Genomic DNA, 17,068 nt, shown 5'->3' on the forward strand with positions numbered 1-17,068 from the left:
TCCGAGTAACAGTTGGAATGGAACAACAAGGCAGAATTAAGTAGCAAGCAGACATAAAATGAAACCCAAAGGACTGTGCACGAGGTTATAGCTCAGTTCTTCATCCTGTAGCTATACTTTGGGATACATTACTTGCAAATAAGGCAAAGCAGAAAGACACAGCATGGTTTCCACGGCCTCAAAGAATTTATACAATGGCAACAAGCTCCCCTACAGCTAATTCACACTGGTAAACTGGGTCAGTGTTCCACCACTCAACACCGCATACCTACGGGACGTACGCAAAATGTTTTGCAAGAGCACCCACAAGTTAAAAAATACCTAAACTGTGCGGAAGCAATTTTTCCTCAAGACTTCAAAGGACACGTCTGATCACAATGATTCCCCACAGTAATGTGAAATGGCATCACCAATACAGAAAAATAGATTTAGTTCATAATCTCTGCTTTGCAGCTGGGATGGCTGTACTGACTACTTCTCTGACAGCCTTGCACAAGTGCAGGAGTACATACAGCAGAAAAGGTCACTCACGAGTTTGCCAGGCAAGGTGGAGGACTTGAACTCCTCAGAATAAGCCATTTCTTCATTAATTGTACTCTGATCTGGGCTTTCTGGCTGTCTATGGCCCATGGGCTCTGATGGGACAGACTCAGCAGGCAGACTGCCAAGATCTTCTGGGATAGAGCTTTCACTGTTCAGATGAGAGCAAGGCACTGGAGACTCTTCTTCACTAGCAGTTTCTGAGGTTTAATGAGAAAAAACAAAGCACGTAAGAACTTGCACCACCTTGTACGCAGAGGCTGAAGGCATAAGACTGAAGGCATACTTCATATGCTGCCTACATATAAAGTATTAACTGCTACCAATCCATGTCAAATAAGCATTATTTCACTCACCTAGACATTGATATTGGAATATTTAGCAAGAATAAGCATGTTTACTAGTGAACTATGATTTAAAACTATGATTTGTGTTCAAGAAACGACTGGACCTGGCACTTAGTGCCGTGCTCTAGTTGACAAGGTGGTGATCAAAGGCTGGACTCGATCTCAGAAGCCTTTTCCGACCCAAAGAATTCTGTGATAGCTGCCTCACATTCTTAGTGATTGCTGAATGTCGAGAATAAAGAGGTTTTTGGGATATTCTACCATTTTACAGACAACACACTCCAAAAAGATTATTAGGGAAACCAGTCCTTCCAGTTGACCATACACCAGCAAGAGTCACTATTAGTCTGAAGAAGTCATGGAGGAGCATATAATCTGCAAGCCAGATCTTGAATTTAGAATTGATTGCTTCCTTTACAGTAGTTGCAGAAAACATTTTAATGTTATGATTTCATCATGAGTCTCTCAAATGGCAACAAGCAAAATAATAAGCTGGGTTTTCAATATTCCTGTTTACTAAATTCCGCAGGAGTCACGGCATTACTGAGGCAGCCATGGAGAACTATTCACTGTTTGAGCAAAGGCTGGGAAAAGGAACAACTTCTGAAGCAGGTCTGGGCTCCAATGCTTACCAGTAGATACAACTAAGAGAAAGTAAGTGTATTTTCTCAAATATTGATGAGGATTCAGCATTCATGCTGAATTTTTGTTCCCTGGAACTTACTGACTCATACATATATCATCTTTAAAAACTCTTACAATGCCTGAAATCCACATGACTTTTTTCAGTGACAAGTGGTAATAGGGCATGATTTTGAATTCCCTTTGCACATCCAAAGGATGTGCTGCCTGCTTTCAGCAAAGGGGGGAAAAATGAAAAATTGATTGTTTTGAGAAGAATCCCTGAAGTTTGATTATTTTCTCTCACTGCAATCCAGTTCTCTGTGGTTCATGCTGAAAGTATGGTCCACTTAAGACAGAACAGTAAAGCTGTATCTCCCAACACCTGGGAATTTAATTTTTCCTCACAACAGCATAATTCATACTAATTACACCCTAGCACACTTTGGCACAGCTGCACATTTCAAACAGTTACATTGCACCAACAATAAAGGGAAGAAAAATATGTTTTCCATTTTTTGGAAACAAAGACAAGGGCAAAGCAGCCCCTGATAGGAGCCATCCTCACCAACAGTACTAAGGCTAACAAAGGAGAGACACTGCTCATTATTGGGGAAAATGGTTTTAATATAAGTTCAGAAGACTATCAGGAAAAAAATCATGCCATACTGCAATATTTCTGCTTTGAAAGACATAAACATAGTTTAAATTGTATGTAGAAATGACCGGTGGGCTTATGCTGCACCGTTCACTTGGGAAGATACACAGCAAAGGAGAAATACACATTTCACTATGGTGTAAAATAGGGCTAAAAGAACAAGGCAACAGAAGGCAGTAAAGAGTGCAGAAATTGAGATTCTAAGAGTGTCCAGAGAACAACCACCACCAAAACATCGAAGAAGGAAGAAAGCGCAAACCCAAGCAATCGCTGTGTCAAATTATGTCCTTCACTCTTGTCATTTGCATCACTTTCCCCCGCTTCCCATTACCTTTGGGCTCAGTTCTCTGATCCCCCAGCTCTTTCTTGGCTATTTTGGTTTTGAGCAGCTCTTTGTCCCAGGCAGCCAGAGCCTGCTTTTCTATCCGCCGTATTTCTGCTTCCTCTGCATCCAGGCGGCGCTTCCACTCCAGCAACTCTTCCGCGTGCTGTCGACGCTGCATCAGCTTCTGTTCCCGCTTAGTTAGGAACCTGGCAGGCAGAGGGAAGACAATGGGAACAGAGCCAGCCACACTCAGAGATCCCAATACCCAGATGCTCTGTTGCCACCATGCCCAGAATTGTAGTTGTTCAATTTGTTTTCTAGGATAATATCCACACTGTCTCCTAAGACTTTTGATGTGCTGCTGAAAATACCCCACAAGTAGACAAGAGATTTTTTTTTCTCTGCAGTAAGCAAAGTCTACATCATACTGTAAACACACTGTTTACCCTTTAAAAATCTTCAAAATCATTAAAAGTGCTATAAACTATTCACTGAAATGAACAGAAAAAGCTCCCAATTTCAGGACATGAAAAGTACCTGTGGTATTAAACTGGAACCCTCTAGAAAGCACTGACTGTTTGAAAAATGAACCTTTTTACTAACCCCAATGGCAGGAAAATTGTAACCCCATTTGCCCCATGGTTCTTTCCAAATATGTAATTATAAGAGAAGGTGATTCTGTATTAATAGTTTTCCTGAAACACTGGAGCTTTAATCCTTCTTGCTTTAAACATCATGGATTAAACATCATGGATTAAACATCATGGATTCCCACACTTGGAATGTTAATTGTGAGCTGACAGCATCAAGAGAATAAGGATGCAGGACTGTTTCTTCCCAGCTACTAACATATCTGGCTGCTAGTTTAAGAAAAGATAAAAAGTAAAGCTCTTGCTGAAAGTTAGCAGATACTTTCTTTGTGACAAGGAGTTCTCAGGTGATCCATGAAACCTTAGAAATGAGGAAAGTCTCATGGAACTTTGTAGGTATGAATAGGTTTGTGTGCACACACTAGTTCTCTTTGAACATGGCAGTAACCAAGAGCACAGCACTTAACCTTTCAGACAGTAAATGGAAGCAAGTTCAACATTAACTGCACACAATTCCTCTGACACGCCAAGAATGTGAGAAGAGTGTCTATCAATCCATTCACCTCCTACACTGAAAGTTTTAATATGTCATAGAATCACTCTGTAGAAAATACATGTTCTGCCAGCTAGAGAGCGTTTGCCACTAGTACAGAAGGTGTGGTGCCATAAAAGGCAGTCTTCAAAGACCTGGGATACTTTGATTTGTAAATGCCTTTATAATTTGTAATTTTCGAGCCATCCCAAACACTCAGCATCAAAGTTTTTAAGTTGCAAAGCAGATCATAATCTCATTTGTGCTTTTTAATCCCTCATGTTTCAAAAAAACCTTTTATTTACAGAGACTGGGATGGTCAACTGGCTAATCTACAGGTCTCGCCTCCTAAGGGATATTTCTTGTTTGCTCAGTTCTGTTCCCTGGAAAAGTGAGCTGGCAGTTGATCAGAAGAGTTAAGATTCAGAGCTATCCTTCTCTAAGACAGAATCAGACAAAGGGAACAAGGGATGACATGAAGATCAAAGTTTCAGAAGCGAGTAAGACTTGCTCATAACCTTCTTTCTGATGGTCAAAACAAGAGCAGGTGAAAAACAGAAGCAACCTCAGAGTGCCTGGAACATCTGCCACCTTCAAGTTGGCAGATTCCATGAGTTTGTGCATTATTTCATCACTTCCTATAGACAAACATCAAACATAGTTTACTCTTAGGCAAAACTGACAGGTTGGTATCATTAAGAATGTAGACTACCAACAGTAATGGCATTACAAACATGACAGGGACAGTCATGATTATCTTGTGTCTTTCACCAGCTCTATCAAATTTATCCACTCTTACTCTCAGACACAAACAGTTCCAATTAGCCCAGCAGATCATGTCTTTGGAACTCGTTATGGAGGTCATTATTACAATGACCTCAGCACAAAAGGAAACTTTTTCTTCTTCCTTCACCCACTGTTTGAATTCATCAGAAAGTTTGGATCTTCACACTGGATCTTGAGGGATGCAAACCCAGTTGAAATAAAATGCAAGAGAAAGGCTGAAATAAATGGATTCAAAGGAGCAGGACTCCTTAAAAGCAGATGTCAAATGAAGTAACCTAGACCACCACAAACAGGAGGAGAATTAATGAAATTACCATGAAAAGAATTACCACACAAGGACTACTGAATAAGAAAGATAAATCAACAGAAGTGATGGGAGAGAAAGATTCCAACAAAAAAACCTACAGGAAAAGGAGGATCAAAGCAGCTTGGCCAAAGATGCAGACCCTTTTAAAACCCTGGGGTTTAACAGGACAGAGCCATAAGGTGGCATATATACTGCCTTAATATTTACTACAGTCTAGAGGGTTCCAGTTCCAACACCAAGGGTACACACTCATCCTCAAAAGCAGAAAAAAAAAAGGCAAAAGGACATATGGCATCTATGCAGCTGGAAATGTGGGGCAGCAAAGAAGCAGCAGCAGCACTTAGATTACAGCAGCATGATTTCGAAGTCTAACAATTCCTCTGTGCTAACACCACACATTTCATCAACGCATTTCAAATATTAACTTGGAAACATTAACCTGCTGCTCTAACCTGTACTTGTATATTTTTATCCAAGGTATAGTGACTTTAAGCTCAAACTACGTGGTTTCAGCAGCTGTTCTGAAGTAGCAACCAGACAGTGGGAGCAAAGTGTATTGTCTGTGTGCCACTCAGACCACAGCGGGAGTAAGAGATTAGAATCCTAGAATGCCTTGGGTTAAAAGGGACCTTAAAGATCACCCCGTTCTACCCCTCTACCATGGGACTCCTTTTACTATCCCAGGTTGCTCCACGCCCCATCCGACCGGACCTTGAACAATTCCAGGGATGGGGAGCCACAGCTTCTCTGGGCAACCTGTGCCAAGGCCTCACCACACTCACAGGGAAGAATTTCTTCCTTCTGTTTAATCTAGATCTACCCTCTCACTCTAAAGCTGTTACCCCTTGCCCTATCACTACAGGCCTTGGTAAAAAGTCTCTCAATTTTTCTTATAACCCCATTTTATATATTGAACAGGCACAACAGGGTCTCCCTGGAGCTCTTCTTCTCCAGACTGAACAACCCCCACTTTCTCAGCCTTTCCTCTAGGAAAGGTATTCCACCTCTTTGATTTTTTTGTGGCCTCCTCTGGACCTGCTCCAACAGGTCCATGTCTTTACAGCACTGGGGATCCCTGAGCTGGACACAGGACTCCAGGTGGGGTCTCACCAGGGCAGAGTAGGGGGGACAATCACCTCCTTGACCTACTGCCATGTCTTTTCATGCAGCCCAGAATACAGCTGGTTTTCTGGGCTGCAAGTACACATTGCTGGGTCTTCTCCAAGTTTTTGGTCCACCAGCATCCTAAAGGTCCTTCTCTGAAGAACTACTCTCAATCCATTCATCCCCCAGCCTGGATTGATTGCCCTGACCTTGCACTTGGCCTTGTTGACCTTCCTGAAGGTCACACTGGCCCACTCCTCAAGCCTGTCCAGGTCTCTGTGGATGGCATCCCTTCCCTGCAGTGAATTAGCTGCACACTCAGCTTGGTGCAAAGTTGCTGAGGGTGGACTCGTTCCCCTGTCTACGTGTGATAAAGGTCTGGAAACAGTGAGGCCAGTGTCAAACTGGCCTGAAGAACCTCTGGACCTTCCAGGACTGAACAGAGCATGCTCTATCAAAGAGTCTATCACTTGAGAAATATACAGTTACCTGACCAATTGGTTGTAGATATACAGCTGGAATTTGGGGTGGAGGTTGGGAAAACAGACACTGAGAGAGGCCCAGTGGTGAGACGTAAAGACAGAGAAGAAGTAGTGAACAGGAGAGCAGTGTCTACAAAATAAGGAGGAAGAGTTTACAACTAAGATAGCAATAAAGCCAGAAAGAATGAGAAAAGGATAGCATCTAGCAAAGAACTTTAAAATTAATTGCATTTAACATTGTATAGTTAATACCCAACATCTGCAGTAGAAAAACTATACACTGTTATGCAGAAGGTTATAGAACATACATTTATAACACTTTGTTTTCTGTTAATGAAAGGCAAGCTTTTTTCACACTGCTGTATTTTTCTTTAAATTTTGGAAGGAGTTTTATTACTTTGATGCAGAATTCCACATGCACCAGTTAACATATCTCAACCCAATCTTTCTCCTGCTATTCTGTTGATAGAGGGTGTTTAGTATTAAATAACATGCTGGTTTTGCAATATCGACAACTTTGCTGGTCTGAAACTTTAAACACATTTTCATTCACCTGGCGAAACCTCAGTAAAATTATTTCTACAAAGGTAAAGCACCAGTGAAAGAGCCAAAAAAAAAAAAAAAGGAGGTTAAATAATGCATTTTTAAACCATGAGCAATTCCAGGAAAAGTCTGAGATATAACTGTAATTCACAGTCTAGCTGCTAATTGGGGTTTTTTGCAACAAAGTACAGACTTGATCTTAGAATACTCATATATTTCATTTGAAGTACTAATTGCAGAAAGGTAAGGCCTATTGTTTTTAACAAAATCTACATAAACCTACAGCTGAGCTTAAAATGGTATTTCTTAAAGTATTACCATTTTAAGCTAATTCCTAATGAATTATCAAATTTATAGAAAAATACCATGCTCCATTTAGCTCTACCAACCACAATGCAAGCTAAGAAGCATACTAAGGAAAAGCAAAAGAAAATGAGCATTTAATTAGTTATTGCACAGATCATCATTAAAGTTGCATATGCAAGGAAAGCCAGGGGAAAGTGGTTAATTGTCTTTGACAGAGCATGCTCCTGTTCACATGCAGGCTACACAGACTCATCAGTTAAAAGTAAAACAGAACTATTCTTTCATTCCCCTTTTAGCAGAAGACAAATATTAAAGCTGCCTCCTAAGTCAGGAAGCCAAAGGATTTCCACCTTGCTGTGGAGCACAGCAAATCCAGCATAGCAGGCTTTCCCAATTCCTTCCTCTACTTCCTTTGCATTTATCATTCAGCTTTTTCCTTTTGCCCTATTTCACACCCTGATGGATTCCTCTCAAATGGCAGCTTCCTACCATTATGCCTCAGAGCAAGTGCCTTACTCTATTAATATTATGTGCTTTACAAATAAGAACACTGAAAAAGATACAAAGTTGGCACTGTTTTTCAGTCAAAACACCTGCCAATGGGGTGCAAAAGCCATACAATGAAAAAGATCAGGTTTTGCTTACACAAAATAATTCTTCCTTTGAACATATACAGCAATACAAGACAAACCCACAAAAACAAAAATACATGACTACATACATCACAATTTCCACTTGTTCTGCCTCAAACAATTGTTTCAGCTCAAATCCTGCTATTCAGCTTTGAAAAGTATTCTCCAGGTGAGCAATTATTTTCAAACACAAAAGATAATAATCAACTGATGATTAAAATATCTTTAAGAGTAGACCATACTTTATATCTACTACTATCCCTCGTAAGAGTAAAAATTATCAATATGTAATTCCTTCTGCAATCATAAAGTGTTACTTAGAAATGAAGGTATTTGGAAAAAAAGATTTCAAAAACAGCACTGACAAGACCAGTACCTGATAAAAAGTAGCAAAGGAAGTCTTGAATCTACAAGTGTATTTGTCATCTCTTTTAGTATTAATACTATATTTCAAAATATAGTATTATATTTTGAAACCAAGCTGCAGCATGTTTTTTTATTACCATTTGAAATTTGTTGAATCTCAAGTGGGGAAAAAATTAAGAGCCTCCTTTAACAAAAAAAAAATAGGATCACAAGGTAAAACTTGTTTTCTCAAAACCCTAGAAGTCAGCCTGGCCTACAGCACACATGCTTTTCAAGTCCCCATCTAAGCCATTTACCAGCCTCAAAAGATATTTTGAGAATTTGTCGCTGTAATGATGGGGTGGTTCTCACATGACTTGGATATGTCAAGAGTTTTGTTTGGGAAATATGACACTTCAGAAACTTGAAATAATCTGTGCTTTTGGCTGTTCTGTTTACCAGATGCTGCCAGAAGAGTCTGAATAAAATGGCACTCAAAGCTAGAACACCAAGACCAGGAAATCAGAACGTGTTTTTGGTTTTTCCTGCTTACACCAAATCTTCACTTACTTACTACCACTGGGGTTTATTTTAATCATATACAAATACATGTGAGTGTGGGAAATGTGCTTCCCAAATGATTACAAGCCAAGAGGGTGCTAAGGAGTCAAGGACAGCTTGCCTTTAAGTGGCCCTGCTTGCTTTATGATGTTTTATCCAGCTGTGTTCAGAGTCTCAGGGGAAAAGGCATTACAAAGATCACCCACACCAACTAAAATGCAGTGACTTATCTTGGTTATAAACTAAAAAAACAAATTGTTTAAGCAAAGACTATTTCTTGTAGTAAGTGGCAGAGGCCAGACTTCTAATGGATTAGTCTCAAATAATAATTTAAGGCTTCAAAATAACAAGCACAGGCCAATAAAGCATTCCTAATGTTTAGTACAGACAAAGTAATTCCAGCACGGAAAAGATGTAGAAACAATCTTTATCTAAAATGATTTAACAGGTGAAATCAGGAGATTCATTCTTGGTTTTCAGACCCAGGGACTGCACGTATACTTCATTATGTCCTCTGACATCTAACAACCATTTGCAACGTTTTTTCAATCCGGGAACCACACAGAGGGAAAAGAAAGCTTTTATTAACTGCCTGTCCTCTCATTCACCTACATACCACCTCCATCCATAAAGAAAAACTTAGGGAATTCATCCCTAGCTGATTTTAATGCAATCAAAATTAAAATTCAGCAGCTGGATAATAAGATAGAAATATCATTATCTGACAAGCTCAGTGTCTTTCAGATCTCAAACTCAGTTAGTAGTTTTTGCATAAGACTATTGCTATTGTAACTTATGTTTCAACTCAAAATAAAATTGATGCTGTAATTCCAGATTCTCACTCCCTCTATGTTTTCCCCCTTAAAATGAAAGAGGAGATATAAAATAGAGGCACCATTTTGACCACTGACTTCAGGTTTCTCATTGCAAGAGAAACTCTGACAAGATGTACCATGAAGCTGGAGCCCGTCCATGTTCCTTGTACCTACAAATATCAAAAGCTCTTAAACTCATGTGCTTTTACCAACTCTATCAAGAATATTAAAACCAGTAATCTACAATAAAACCTTGACCACATAGCCTGCCAGCTAACAATGCTTAAATGTCAGTATTCATGCAAGAACTGTAGCCTTTAAATTATTATATTCAAAGATTGATATAGTTTTATTCATGCTTCTAATCAGCTATTTTGCAAGCAATTCAGATCAAAGTGTATTTGATAGCAATACCAGTAATTTTTCTGATTAATGGCCATTTTCCGTGCAGATGTGGGCCAAACCAACTCCTCCTATTAAAATAGCAAAGTTTTGTGAAAGAAAAAAGAAATATAGTTACTTTTCATCCATTCTGCTGCGCATCTTTTTGAGTTTCTGCATGATGCTGCTGGTCTCACTGCTGGAGATTGAGATTGGGGAAGGGCTGCGTGTTTCTGCATCAGCTGGAAGCGGGCTAGAACCATTGCTCTGCTTGATGTCATCCTCACTGTGAAGCTCCTGCAATTAAGTGTTTAAAAACCGCAACATTAAAAGTTAAGAATATCCCAAAATCTTGTAAAATTTGTGTTAATTTATCTTACTTCTCCCCAGACACATCAAATACTACCTCAGGTAAGTCTGTCTACTGGTAGATTTAACTTCAGTTTTCAACTTCATTTTTATTTGACACAAAGCTTTTTAGTACACTCTTTGTCTTCAAAATTTAAGTTCTCTAATGGTATCCAGAACAAAAAAAAAAAAAAAAATCACACCAGAATTCAGTTACCCAAACAGGAAACCAATCCTTTCTATACTACTACCATTAAACTTGTGTCTCCTCAAAATATTGAGAGGAGGCAGTCAGTAACCAAAATCCCATCTTGCTACCTTGTAAAGCAGATGCAAGAAACTTAAGTGTAATGACACTAACACACACACACACAAAGCAGTAAGTTTTGGGTTTACTGCCTATATTTAGTACTTTGGGGTCTGGCAAGTAATCAAACAAAAATAAAAGCCTGAGGGACCTGAGCATCAAAACCCTGACATTCCCAAAGTCATTAGTTCAGCTTGAGAATTACCAAAACCATCTACTGCCCAGTTAAAACATTTTGTAACTTCTCCAAAGGCACTTCCTTAAACAATGCTCTAAAGAAACTAAACGCTGCAATGAAGAAGGTGAGACCATTTGAGGCAGACAAAACCTCCAGGTGATAGGTCCAATCCTGCAGCTTTCCACTCCTGGAAGTGTATGGATGAAGAGTGAAGACTCCAGCTTCTGTGCTGGACACTTACCATCTTGTTTTCCCCTGCAGACTTCAGTTTTTCCTGCAGTTTCATGGTAGTCTGGCGGATTCTCTCTATTTCTGCCTGCTGTTTGAGGATCAGCTGCCTCTCCTTCCGAGCAGCCTTGTTAGCCTCTTGGAGACGCTTAATTTCTGCCTTTGAGATGGAAAAGATTAAGCATAAGAACTGTGACAGACCCCTCTCAAGAACAGACACAAAACTGCCACAGTGCCCTTGCTGTGGGTTTGTAATGACTGCAATTACATGATGAAGTAAGTAGGCTCAACTTCAGCAGCAAAGAACAGGAGATTGATTAATTAATTAATTAATTAATTAATACCCCAAAGTCTCAACCAGTGAGATTACAGACACAGAAGGACCCACTGAACACGACCAAAATGCAAATAAAACTTACAGGTAAGAAATACTGCCAGCTTCCTAACCAAAAGCTGGTATGGAGTTTTCTGAATTCTTAGCTTTTACAGTGTCTGAAACGTTTAATGGGTACACAGGGGTTTCAACAGGATTTTTCTATAAGGCAGTTACCTTTTCCTGCTGTAATCTCAGCAGCAGACCACGCTGCCTCTTTCGAATAGGAGGCATCTTATCATCCTCTCCCTTGTCTCGCAAGTGCCTGCAAACAGATTGGAAGAACGAATAAAAGTATAAATAATTATTATTCTGTATTATTATAAAGTAATCTTAAGTAATAAGAAAAAAGTGCACAATGGGCCTTTCACTCTTTAAAGTGAAAAAAAAAAAAGTTTCCTCTTTCTAACCTGCAGAAGGGTATATGCCTGTGCTTAATCCTTGACATGCTCTATAGTGAAATATTTTGTACCACATAGTCAGACAGACACAGTTAAAGGGCCAGGTAACATGAGATCTCACAGGAATCTCAGGGTAGAAGCTCTGAGAGGTAGCAGGCTCACCATTTGAGAAAGGCAGACAGAAGGACACTTGGATCACTACCTCACAATCCTTTGTCAAACCCACAATGACAAGAGATCAGTAGTGTCACTGGGTACTTCAACAGGCATTCCAGGACAAAGCATATGTTAGGTTGGAAACAAATCATTAAGTACAACACACATCCCAATTCCCAAAATGTGGCCTGAGTCAACTAAAATTACCTCAGATAACCATCAAGCAAAGAAAGGTGGAACTGTTTGACAGTTTTATACCTTCCTGAACTAAGATTTGTAAAGTAATGGTTGGCAACTACCTTCTCTGACTGACAACAAATCTGATATTCTACTGTTTAGGTGAAACACTCCTTTATACAAACCACATGCAATGTAAACATCAAAGCATACTTATAAACTGGGCCCTCTTCTTTCCAAGTCCCAATAACACTTCTATAGATTACTGATGTCAGAAGATTAGTTCAACCATTGCTATTTAGTAAGGGAGGAGTGAGGTGGAAACAAAACCTTAAAAAGTACAAGGAAATGATCAGTCAGCAATAACATATATTCAGAGCTGTCTTACTTCTTCTGGTGTTCCAGCCAGGCTAGTTCAGCCTTGGTCTTCTCTTTCAGAGCCTTCTCCCGGAGCCGAAGCAGAGAGGACTGATGAGCTGCTCGCATTTCCTCCTCCTTCATGTACTGCCTTACCATCTCCATGGTAAACTTAGAGAAACTATCTTGCCCCCCTGAGAATGGCATGCTTAGCTCCTAGAAGGCAGGACAAATGTGGTATGATTTGATAACACAGAAATGCCAAGGCTTTTTTTAATTACAAAGTGTGTGTGTACATATACAGATACAGACACACACAAAAACAGATGTAGGAAGGGAAGTTGTTTTTTCTCTAAGCTTTGTGCAGACCAGCTCTTTCTGCCCTGGGCTGTGTGACAGTTCTGGGACATCCCTGCTTCGACCACAGAGATGAGCCATCCTCCTGTATTTCCTAGCTGTGTGTTGGCATAGGAGGAGGACTTAATCCACTGGGCTTTTATAACCCACCTCAAAAAGTCACTCCTCTTCTCCAAAGCCACAAGGTAGAGGCCTGGATGGACTGTTCCATAAGTCATCACACTTGTACAGCAGTGACATACAGCATGATTCACACATCATTCTGTTTTGGGATGCCCAAAGAACCAACCAACCACAGGGAGGAAAAGAACCCTAAAGCTTGCAAACACAACTAAGAACGGCTCACTTGAAGCTCATCAGCTCAACCACTTCAGCTCAGTTTATTTGACTTAACTATGGTTGCTTGACCTACCTTGATAGATGACAGAGCTGTTTTTTCTGGGGACACTTCCTCGTCAGAATCATCTCGACTGCCCCGCTTCTTCTCCAGGTTATTTCTGCGATGACTCTCAGAGGGCAGCAAAGACCGAAAAGATTTTTCTTCAATCTCGTCCTCTGTCATGGACTCATCAAATTTCAGGGAATACTCCGTTGCAACAGAAGCAGAATCTGAGGGAGAAATCAGGGAAGTGTCTTTACATACTCAGGTATGTAACATGAATGCAGTTTTACTCTGTCTCATCCCAGTAAAGTTAAGGGGGCAGGAAAGTAAGGGAGATAACTACTCTAATGCAGAAAAATGGGTGTTTAGGAAACAGTGATTTTGAGTTACAGGACATTATGAAATACTGTCATCCAGCTTCAAAAGACCTAACAGACTTCTGTACACAGGTATAAATAAATTTCTGGGGTTGCTGAAACATTTGGCATTCAGCCTGCAGGTTCAGCAAGTGAACATCTGGCTCAGCGAGCACTGCAGAATGTAGAATCACTCTCACATGCAGAATCTCAAAGATTCCCATCTCACTGTGCCATCCTCTGTTACCTCCTAAGAGACTACAACTCACCTGGTGTTCAGCTTTCTTGACACACATTCCCTCATTTATTTCAGAAACTGATTCTGAAACAGCACCTCCCTCCCTCCTTCCCCCTTCCCACCTTCGGATCCATCACACACAAACAGTACAACCAACCCTTTTCATCCGGCAGGGATAAAACGCTGTCACTGGGCAAGGAATCATCTGCACCAGTGTGAGCCTGGTCTTCAATGCTGCTGGTTAACTTCTCACGACGGGAAAGCTTCTTCTCAATCTCCTTGGAAGATGGAGCTGAAGGGCTCTCCTGGCGGCTGCTGGTGCTACTGTGTTATCGAGAGAGAATTTTTTAAAAAATTACTTTGCACATTTCAGAATATTTTATTACATTGCTACTGTACATACCATGATTAAAATTCCAGCAATAATCAATATACAATGGGTTTGGGGGTGTTTTCAAAATGAAGCTTGGCTGCTTTAAAATTCCAGGCATTGTCAAGTTGCTGATTGACAGTGGGACTTGTTATTCTTATTCTGCCTTAAAATCCAAATGGTTTGAAGGTATGCACAACCCCTGCTCATCAATGAGCATTGATGATAAACGATTGCAAACATCTCTCCTTACAGTTTTTATAAGGATGAGCAAGATACCAATACTGTTTTAGAAGTCAAAAGGACTACAGAGGCCAAAATTGTTCCAGATGGTCAGGATCAGAGAAGGGCTGTGAGAAACTTCATGAGACCTAACTAGATCAGGTAAATAAGTAGGAAATAAAAGAGCTTCTTACCTCTGATCATGAACTTTTGATCTTGAGGACTCTGAATAACTATCAAACATGGCTGAATACATCTGTTTTGAGTCAGCTGTCTCCTCTTTACCTTGTGATATGGCACCAGACTCACATTTCCTATGAAGAGGAAGTATTTTTGGGTAAATCTGCATTGCCTTAAACCAAGGAGTAACACAGTTTTCCCAAGCTTTTGTCAGTTTACTAGAAGTAGTAACAGCTAAAATTTCTGCTAAAAGATCACTGAAAGCTTAAACTAATTAAACCAGCCCACAAAACATTTAGATCAGCCTTTTCTGCTCTTTTATACAGAGCTTCACAGAACCAGTAATGTCACCTTTGGCATACGCTATTAAGGTCATACAGATGGAATCCAAGTCCTTCTTAAACTCTCACTCATTATGACATCTTAAAATTTGATGCAAGAATAGGTGAAGCAAAACATAACAAATCTTACTTCCCCCTTCCCAAGACGTGAAACATTAAGCAAAACCTGTTTGTGTCAGCTCGGGCCCTCAGTTGTTTCATGAACTCCGAATGATGCTGCCGCTGGTGGTCGAACAAGGCGGTGACCGGAGCAGCTGGAGCACTGACGGGATCTGAGGTCTGGCTCCGTGCTAACTCTGCCATCTGAGCACAAGGAAGAACAAGGCAATACAGTGAGTTTATCAGCATCAAAATGTTTCTGAAAGAGAAAACAGTAATTCTGGCAGGCAATTTAGTGATTTACTGAACAACTGTGTAAGACGTGGGTTTATGATGGTTTGTTGTTACCTGTGGGTCACTTCTGGTTGTGGAAGTGCATATGGCTCTGTGGATGCATATTCCTCCATACTCTATTCCTCTATACATAATAAATAACAGTATACATCCAAAAATATTCCCAGCACGCTGGTGAGAGGCATTTCCACTGCTGCATTCCAGTTACAATAAATGGCTGTTCAACTGAGTATCTGGAGTCACTTGTGAATGGGGATGGAAGAGCTACCCTGCTGGCCCACCATCACTGACCAGGTCATGCTCTCTCCACTAGCATCTCTTATGCTCAGATTTCAAACTTACAGCAAGACTTGAAAAGATTTAAAACCCTACACCAAATAAAAGCTGTCTCTGTTTCTTCTGCCTTGTTTCTTATTTGGTTTCATCCACTTCATCACTATAAAGTACAAACGTTTTTTTGACTTCACTACCCACTGTCAGTGATTAATATACTGCAGGTACTTGAGCTGCCTGAGCTTTTCTACTCCTTCAACCCATTCTTTTCTGCTCAAAAATTATTTAAACTTCACATATTTGGCAGAGCCCAGAATATATCAGTATTATTTTACAATTCCATTACTCATCATAAAACAGCTCAGTGAGCACCAACATGTGCACAAGCCGTGAAGAAACAGTTCTGTTCACACTCATCAGCCTTCTGCACTCCATCCCACAACCCTAAACCCACAGTCACTGCACTTACTAAACCGTGATGGAGCAAAAGAGTACATAAAACTGAAAAAAGTAAATGTTCTGAATGCCCCAAGAAGAACAAAGACTCGAAAAAAGAAAACTTCAAACTGTGTATCAAGTTAAGAGCTTTGCTGAAGACCCTCTCCTCTCCTTTTTATTAATTTATTGTTCTCCTACCTTCAGAAATAAGTAAAATTGCAATTTCTTTGCTTTTCTAATTTAACTTCCCTATGAAACAGACCAATCTCTGATGGAGTGCAACTTCTACAAATTAAAGATGCTGTGCTCACTATCATCCATCTACTGTAGAAGAACAAACTTTTTTTCAGTTCATTAACTGGAAGATCATAAGAAGAGTGAACAAGGATTTAAGGCTGCTCACTGACTTCTAAGAACGATGCCAGAGAAGCTCCTTTGAAGTCCTATCATTTGTCACGTTACGGAAACGAAGTTGTACTGAAAATGACACTGAACAGATAATAACTTAAAAAGGCAAAAAAGTGTTCACAACAACACTGAAACGAGAACAGCTTTTCCCTTTCCCTGAGGGCCTCACCTCCCGCAGCTGGTGAGGTGCATCTGTGGTGAGCAGTGCAGGTTCTGCCTGCTTGGCTGCAGCCCTGCACGGGGGCTCCTGCCCGGCCTCCTGCCGTGACTGGACCAGCTGCTGCAGTGACTCTGCATGGACCTGTGCAGAAAACACAGCCAGTTCAGCCTTTCAAAACGTTCTGGCTATAGTAACTACAGACTTATTTCTCAAAGTCTGGGAGAAAAAAAGTTTGAAAGTGGCCCCTAAGAGGGTTCTTCTAGCTATGTTGAAGCATTTCAGCACTTCCATATGTTCACAGCTTCAAATTAAGAACACTTGTAGGCACGGATTTACTTACAGCATTTTGCCTGTTACACACTCCACATTTGTTGAAGGGCAGCATTACCTGAGCTGCCTTCTGCCTTGTCTCATCTAGTTGTCTCTGACTTTCTAGAGCTTCTTGTTCAGCCTTGATTTTCAAAAGAGCCAAGTCCCGTTCATGGCGCTGCTGTTGTGCCTACAGGTTGGGAAAACAAGTTTAATAATTCAAGTTAAATATAAAGATCTG

At 40.4% G+C, this 17,068-nt stretch overlaps 1 protein-coding gene across 9 annotated transcripts in view; it reads right to left on the minus strand.

Moving 5' to 3' along the window:
- CEP350 (centrosomal protein 350) overlaps positions 1 to 17,068 on the minus strand; it is a 69,110-nt gene that overhangs the window by 20,219 nt on the left and 31,823 nt on the right. For 5 of the 9 annotated variants that reach the window (XM_032696236.1, XM_032696235.1, XM_032696233.1 and 2 more), the window contains 13 exons: positions 16,859 to 17,017; positions 16,528 to 16,659; positions 15,013 to 15,149; positions 14,520 to 14,639; positions 13,891 to 14,057; positions 13,170 to 13,366; positions 12,432 to 12,616; positions 11,487 to 11,574; positions 10,950 to 11,096; positions 10,015 to 10,172; positions 6,300 to 6,422; positions 2,498 to 2,697; positions 532 to 740 (listed from right to left, as the gene is read on the minus strand). In XM_032696236.1, coding sequence (XP_032552127.1) covers positions 532 to 740; positions 2,498 to 2,697; positions 6,300 to 6,422; positions 10,015 to 10,172; positions 10,950 to 11,096; positions 11,487 to 11,574; positions 12,432 to 12,616; positions 13,170 to 13,366; positions 13,891 to 14,057; positions 14,520 to 14,639; positions 15,013 to 15,149; positions 16,528 to 16,659; positions 16,859 to 17,017 — 2,022 coding nt within the window. The remainder of the gene's footprint in view (positions 1 to 531; positions 741 to 2,497; positions 2,698 to 6,299; positions 6,423 to 10,014; positions 10,173 to 10,949; positions 11,097 to 11,486; positions 11,575 to 12,431; positions 12,617 to 13,169; positions 13,367 to 13,890; positions 14,058 to 14,519; positions 14,640 to 15,012; positions 15,150 to 16,527; positions 16,660 to 16,858; positions 17,018 to 17,068) is intronic. The other 4 variants (XM_032696239.1, XM_032696237.1, XM_032696241.1 and 1 more) reach the window with 3 other exon arrangements.

The sequence above is a fragment of the Chiroxiphia lanceolata genome, chromosome 9 (genome assembly GCF_009829145.1).
Source record: "Chiroxiphia lanceolata isolate bChiLan1 chromosome 9, bChiLan1.pri, whole genome shotgun sequence".
NCBI classification, from domain to species: domain Eukaryota; kingdom Metazoa; phylum Chordata; class Aves; order Passeriformes; family Pipridae; genus Chiroxiphia; species Chiroxiphia lanceolata.